Source organism: Aulonocara stuartgranti (genome assembly GCF_965226115.1).
Source record: "Aulonocara stuartgranti genome assembly, chromosome: 4".
Taxonomy (NCBI): domain Eukaryota; kingdom Metazoa; phylum Chordata; class Actinopteri; order Cichliformes; family Cichlidae; genus Aulonocara; species Aulonocara stuartgranti.
The window spans coordinates 20,324,138-20,331,861 of record NC_138942.1 but is presented as its reverse complement, the minus strand read 5'-3'; the positions used below and the strand labels follow the sequence as shown (position 1 = coordinate 20,331,861).

The window sequence follows — 7,724 nt, the reverse complement described above, 5'->3', positions numbered from 1 at the left end:
GATCAGATAGCAGATATACTCAGAAAGTGTGAGACACGTGGAAGAAGAGAGACTGTCGACTCTCCCAAGACTCTAAAATAAGCTGTGAAGAATTGACTTTTTTGATTGGACTGGACTCAACAGGCCACGTGACCACTACATTCATTTGATTTGGGATGACTGCCATCAAGGTGCCGTTCGGTTTTTGAAGATCACAATTACAACTTCCCTGCTTCACGAAAACCATTTTGTTATTTCTGGTCTGTTCCCAATCAACTGGATATCAATCCGGGGGTGACCCTGGAGTATTTTAGAGCACGAGTGATTGCTCTCCTCATTCAGTGGAGAAAGAGATGAAGACACTCTGTGGCTATTTACTTTTCTACCTCAGGAGGATAGAAGAAGAGAAGAACTGAAGGAAGCCAATCATGAAGCAGCTTGGCTAAAAAGCTTGGAGATTTGGAAGAAAAGGAAAGTTGGAAATCAGCGTTTTCTTGCGAATAAGGTAAGCCGCTTGCCTCTTGCTGCTGTTTTCGGTGAAAACAGTTTCTGCTGTGATAAATGCCAGCAGATAAAAAGACTCATCGCTGCTCCTGAGTTAAGATCACAGCCCAGCAGGCAGAGTGTGGCTCCTGAGAGAGCCAAGGAGCAGTCGCACAAATAATTAGATATTAATATCCCTTGGACACTCAACATCCTGCTTCCTAGCAACTAGACCTTCGAGAAACACTCACTCACAGGGGAAATATGGTCAGATTTGTTATTATAAGTGTCATCCTTGATCCTGAACTTTAAGCTCTAACAAATACATCCCTTCTTGACTTCTGTGTGGTCTGTTATATGTACTGGGTATTAATGTCTAACTACCCATGGTGTGGTCAGCTTCTATTTTTAACTTTTGTTTTTTAATGCATCTTTTATACCCTTATCCTATTTATCACCTGACAAGCCTCCTGTAATGTTCTCAGACATACCAAAGAGAGTCCAAACAACATAAAGCATGATAAAAATATCTGAAAGTAAGCAGGACACAGCTTGTGCAAACCTGTAGTTGAGGTGTTTTCCACTGAATCTCTTCTGTTTCCAGGGCAGTGATGTGACTGCCTCCTATTTAAGGGCTCTTTGAATTCAGATTATTTAAGGTACAACAGACCAGAATGCAGCCACATCATTCAATTCAGTGGAAACCAAAAAATAAATAAAATTAGTAATAATAATAATAATAATAATAATAATAATAATATTTCCTAGATGTTTCTAGAAGTCTCTCTACTCAACAATTTGGGCATTTACGTGGGCAGTTATTTTAAAGCAATACCTTAAAATAACTTTACCTTCAGTAGTCACCAGGACATTGGAAAAGCACAATCAAAAATTCATAATCATCATTTAAATTTGATGAAAACTGCTTCACAAGTTAGCTGACTCTGACAGCAAAAAGAGATTTAAAAACATATTTTACCTCCGTGGAATTTATATTCCTAACATCATCTTTTACGTCACATAAGTTTGCATTCAGGGTTTCTCTGATCATGGCTCACACAACACAGTAACACATTTTTGTATATTAACGTGAAAAACGAAACAATCACCAAGTCAGCAAGATGATGTTAGCATTTAGCTCCAAGCCCTGCCTTGCATAGCCGAGTCTTGAGTTTAATAAAATTGTGCCGGTGGTATAGTCTTAAAATTACATCATGATATGGCAAGAATATTTACAATAACAATATTTCTGACAATAGAAAAACATGGTGGTTGCAGCCTTCTTTTCCAATGAGCTACTTTCAATAGATTTAGGCAGCAGCAGTAGCATTATATAGTGTACTAGTAGTAAAACATCATAAATCAAATGCAAGCATAAAAGTAGCCTAGGTGGTGTTTCCCCATGAAATTTAAAGTAAAGGTGTAAAATAACTGTTTAACACTTTGTCGCACAAGAATGAAAAACATTTTCTACCTGGGATGTTTAATCTTGGGTCGAGGTTTTTGACCAGCTGCCTAAACTCCTGCTGTTCCATTGTGTCACCGTTTGCTCTTCCTGTCACATGGAAAGCAGCTAGCATTGCTAGGTTGAGTTGTTTGTTTACATTTGGGTCGCACTAGAATCTCGTCCTTCACAACCTGGTTGCACTCTACAGCACATTTTTTAGCATTGAGTGGTGAAACGAGTTTGTTATTTCCATCTTGACTAAAAACAATGTTCTTTTTCTGCTTACTTTACAAAGCACAGACACGTCCGGGCTTGTTGCATTGTTGTTCACACTGGGGAGTGTAAACTGATGACACAGCTATAACAATAATGTCGCAATGTAACATTTTAATATCACATAAAACCTTACACCAGTCTTATGGCAAACAATTCGATGTGACACAGACCTAATCACAGGTGCAGCTACGCTTTAGCCACATGTAAAAGAAGCGCAGAGGCTTTTACCTTTTCAGTGTGCTCTCAAAACATGCATTTTAATAGGTGTTTTTTAATACACATATATATTTTTGTGTTTTTTAGCCTTTATAGGACAGTAGGCATAAGATAAGAAAACTAAAACAAAGAAAATGTGGTTAACAGCGTCGGAGCAAATTCAAACCCAGGCCTCAACATTAGCTTTACTGTATATGAGTTACCTGTTCAAACCAGTAACCTATTTCAGATACCTCAGAACTTGAAGTTAAAACTCAGGAGTGACGTCACTCATGAGTTAGCACCTTCCAGAAAAAGTGAGGGCAAACAGGATTTGTTTTGGTTTTTAGCTAAGCCATTCAGTTATCACTAGCAATACAGTATAATACTTATTTTGTGCACACATTCATGAATAAAGCCTGATCAGTGCTCTGTGTATGGCTTATTTAGTGAGTGAAAAATACACAACAGTAGCAGAAGAGATGCTACTGGTTACGTTCAGTGCCGCCATCTTGGCTTGCTAATTCGGGGTATGTTGGTCTGTTCCGACTCTCCGAGTGGGAAATCCGAGTTGAGGAGGTGTTCCATAAAAAAATTACATCTGGAAACTCAGAATTTCCGACTTCTAAATAATTAAGGAACCTACACCATGTTGGCCATTATTAAAAACAAGATGTCAGCTGCAGATTTGGCCAGAGCGTGCGCGCCCTGTTTCAAAACAACAGAGAATCTTTTTTTAAAAATCTACCAGTCTGCAAATTTTCATGCTCTCTTCAGATTTTTTTTAACTAATCAAACAAAACTTTGCACAAATGTTGTCAAACATACAGCGATGATTCATATCTATATATTTTTTTCTATTATAATCTATTCCACTATAAATCCTTACTTTGTATATATTATGTTCATTTTATCATCCCCCTGTGAATGCTGTGTTGTGTTCTCCATTTCCGTTTGGTTCAAGTCTCCAGCTAAACGTACACCGCCCGAACATAAATTAACAGTCACCAAAATTTTTGTCCACAGCAGAATTTTGTTTAAGTCAGCACCAAATATGAAATGAAAACTCTCTACGGTTATTACATTTTGGGTAAAACATTTCAAAAAATGAGGTGTGGGTAGATCATTCCAACACATTTACTCATTTTGTTGAAAAGAAACTTTTATATGCACCTTTGCATGCATATTGCGCAACTGAAGGTGTAATACAGTTAAGAAAATAAGAGAGCAAAGATTATTTTTAACACTGAATCACAGTAAGTTGAAGGGTTTTTCGTTGGTTGGGAAGGAGGTGCAATGTCATACAAAAGCTTTGTAAAACTTTGCTTTGAAAATCTACTTTCTGCATGCTGTAAAACATTATTACTTAGTCCAACACACATGTGAAAAAAGGGTTTACTCCACATAAAGTGCACCTTTTTCAGAAAGAAAAATCCCATTAAGTGCCTGAAGTGATGCCATTGATTTCTGCCATCAAACCATTTCTATCTCCATGGCACCCGCTGTTCTGCCCCATCTTTTTCAGCCCATATTACTTTTCAGTTCAGCCTCACAAGGGAATCACACAGCCTCATCACTGTACTCCAGTGACTCTAATAGTTTTGCCAGCTGGAAGAAACAGAAGACACGTCACATAAAATGGCAGGGCATTGGATTAGCTGGCTATTTCTGTACCTTGTTGAACAGTGAAACATTCATTGTATATGCCGCAGAATTTCTGACAGAAGAGGTGGAATGAAAGCAAAGCAGAGTTGTTGTTTTTTTAATTGGATACCATTAAAAATCTTTTATCTATTAAATGTCTGTTTTATTTTACTTCAGCAACATATAAGCAACTTAAAAAAAACCCTGAAGATGATAATTTTAGCTACGTGGAGAGCTGAACCGAAATCAGCAGTGACACATTTATAAGTGTAGACGTGCTTTGGTGGAGAAAGAAATGTAATATCTGTAATGTGGATGGCAGAAGACATCAAAATGAATAGAGAAAAATTAATGCAATCATGCCAAAGGTACTTCAGGAAGGGGAAATTGAAGTAGAAAAGAGCATCATTTTCACTGGGCTTGACTAATGAATCTGATACACAATGCTGATAACCATGTGACCTTCTGAAGCTGTATGATTATCTCAGTTCTTTGCTTAAATGAAGGAAAATACAATTCTCTTTGTTTCCCTATTATTTGATGTTGTGTATTAATATTCTGCCTGTGTTTCCTTTACAGCGACCTTCACAGTGCTGGGCACTTCCCCTGAGCCTGGTCAGTTTTGTATGAGCCAGGCTGATAGCGTGAAGCCCTGTGGCTGTGCACCACTGAGGCATGAGTGTGGGAAGAGCCCACCACCACCACCACAGCTTCTTGTCCTGTGAAGAAGAAGGCTTTAGACTGAGCACTATGCCTGCTGTGGGCAGTTTTGGCAATGGAAAGATCCACACACGACGCAAACAGCACAGCCGGTTTGTCGGCAAGACCGGCCAATGCAACATCCATTTCACAAACATGGATGAGAAGTCACAGCGGTACATATCTGACATTTTCACTACTTGCGTGGACATCCGCTGGCGATACATGTTCCTGCTGTTCAGCTTGGTGTTTGTGGTGTCCTGGTTAATGTTTGGCTTTGCATTCTGGGTCATTGGTCTGCTCCATGGTGACATGGACAATCAAGGAAGGGACGAGAGTTTTGTTCCTTGTGTCATGAACGTTCACACCTTTGTGGCAGCCTTCCTGTTCTCCGTTGAGACCCAAACAACCATTGGGTACGGAGCTCGCTTTGTCACAGAGGAATGCCCAGCAGCTGTCTTCATGGTGGTCTTTCAGTCTATTATGGGGTGCATCATTGATGCCTTTATGATTGGCGCCATCATGGCAAAGATGGCAAGGCCCAAAAAGCGTGCAGAGACGCTACTTTTCAGCCACAATGCAGTAATCGCTATGCGCGATGGGAAGCTGTGCCTCATGTTCAGAGTTGCAAACCTAAGGAAGAGCCACATCGTGGAAGCTCACGTGAGAGCCCAGCTGGTGAAGCCCCGCTACACAGAGGAAGGCGAGTACATCCCCCTGGATCAGATCGACATGAACGTCGGATACGACAAAGGCACGGACCGCCTGTTTCTGGTTGCCCCGCTCACCGTCATACATGAAATTGATGAAGAAAGTCCACTCTTTGGCATCAGCAAACAAGATCTCGAAGCAGCCGACTTTGAGATAGTAATTATACTTGAAGGGATGGTGGAGGCCACAGCCATGACGACGCAAGCACGCAGCTCATACCTGCCCTCGGAGATCTTGTGGGGTCACCGCTTTGAGCCCGTCATTTTCGAGGAGAAGAACCAGTACAGGATAGATTACGCCTACTTTCACAAAACATTTGAAGTACCATCCACCCCTAGGTGCAGCGCCAAAGACATGGAGGAGAGAAAATTCCCAACATCTGCCGCCAACTCTTTCTGCTATGAGAATGAGCTGGCCTTCATCAGCAGGGATGAGGAGGACGAGGGAGACATGGAGAAAGAGCAGGACAGAGAGTGTCCATCTGAGTTAGTGAATGAATCGTCATTTACCGAACACGAAACGCCCTCTCGTAGAGAATCTGAGATTTAACCTTTGATGCTTGTTTTGAACATCGCCACATGAAGTGACCTATGACTGTCATCCTGCTGATATGAGGACACCGCTGAGGCAGGTGGAGGACCAGCAGTACAGAGTAGTGAAGCTCGTCCGTGGACGTTTCAGGCTCTCCAGAGATGATCACTGAGTTTTATGGAAAAACAGCTGTCATGTTACAATTGCAGTTCCTAGTAATAAAATGCATGACAATAGCATAGTTTTGTATAAATATTTTGAGAAATGTTTCCCAGTCATGGCGGGACTATCTGTAGGTTCCTCAAATTTGCAGCGAGGTGTGCAGTGAACTTGACTGAACTTGAAGTTATTGTTTAGGAAACTAAACCTGGAGACTACTTCTCCGAGCTCAACTGATAAAAACTAAAGTGCAAATCAAAAGTGGATGAGAGACAGATTTTCATTCTAAGCAAACGTAACACTTCTTTGAATGACAACAACATTAAATGCTCTTCATTAAACACCGTTAGCGACTGACTTGGCTGGTTGGCACAAATGCAGTTATGAGCACAAGAAAAGGTAGAGTTATACATATTTCTATCACAAAGGGGAAACAAATGATGTCACATCATTTGTAAGTTTTGTATATAGCAGGGAAAACTATTCATCTCTGTTTATTTCAGCCAGTGACAAATGTTGGATCTTAAATTTACATTTGAATTACTTGCATTTACTAGAAACTCAGTGGCATTACGAGTAGGAGTGAGACAAAATATGGATAAGGCAATATCTTGTATAGCTCTCCTGTACAGCTTGTTACATTGCTGGAAATTATGATAATCTTGGAGCTCCAAACTGTTTCCCCTGCTAGTTTGATTTACCCGGGACACCAAGTCATGACACTTCATAGTGTGTATTAAATTAAATTTATTGCAAGAAGCTTACACAGAGAAAGTGGTGCTAGACAGCAGGGGAACGAGTGGGATAATTAATTGAATTTAGAAATGTTTATAAAATCAATTATTCTTGTTATGTACTATATATTACAATATTGACACATAGAAACAAACTAACACCACATTACAGTGAATAAACACATGATTCCTTTTCCCTTTTTGGTTGTTTTCCTTTCTGCGCAGAACTGTTTTACTATGTATTAAGTATTCCAAGTATGCTGTAACCTGATATCACTTGTTTTCATTGCTAATATACCATTGAAGAACTAGTTTGCTCACTTCTGTTGGTAACTATTACTATCATTGTCAAACTTTCCACTGCTACTGCACACATTATGCAGTTTACTCTCATAATAGAAGCTCCAAACAAAGGCTCCTTAATTAGAGACAGTTCCCGATAAACAGGATCAGCTTTTCCAGGTTGGGACTATCGGTTTTGTCTGGCTAATGATTTTAACTGCTCTGCCTAGCTGCTTAATCAAGGTATTGTTAGTTTCGCGATCTGACTGAAAAGGCTGTGTCCAGCTGACTTTGTGAAGTCTTTAAAACAAGAAAAGGGTTCTTAAATATAGAAATTCTTGTGACTATCATGATACAAAGACTAAGGCTAAAAGCCTCAAGCCCAAAACGTGCACTCTCACAAGTTGCAGAACCAGTGCATAAAACCTTCTAATAAAGAAAGTGCATTGATCTTGTACATAAATAGGTATTTGTAACACTCAAATTCTATGTCTGAGCAAAAGCCATCTATGAGAAAAAAGATCACTTCAGGGAATTATTAGACAAACACTTAAATCAGAATGAAACAATCCCAGCTACAGTAT

At 39.8% G+C, this 7,724-nt stretch overlaps 1 protein-coding gene across 1 annotated transcript; it reads left to right on the top strand.

Annotated features, from left to right (window-relative positions):
• kcnj12b (potassium inwardly rectifying channel subfamily J member 12b) lies at nucleotides 1-7,053 on the top strand. The gene is made up of 2 exons (XM_082530777.1): nucleotides 1-484; nucleotides 4,604-7,053. Exon 2 carries the CDS (start codon nucleotides 4,700-4,702, stop codon nucleotides 5,981-5,983), a length of 1,284 nt encoding a protein of 427 aa, XP_082386903.1. The 5' UTR covers nucleotides 1-484; nucleotides 4,604-4,699; the 3' UTR covers nucleotides 5,984-7,053.
• Nucleotides 7,054-7,724: the final 671 nt, after the last annotated feature.

Coding starts and splice junctions, on each gene's coding strand:
- kcnj12b (XM_082530777.1), top strand. CDS start 4,700: ATGAGTGTGGGAAGAGCCCACCACCACCACCACAGCTTCTTGTCCTGT.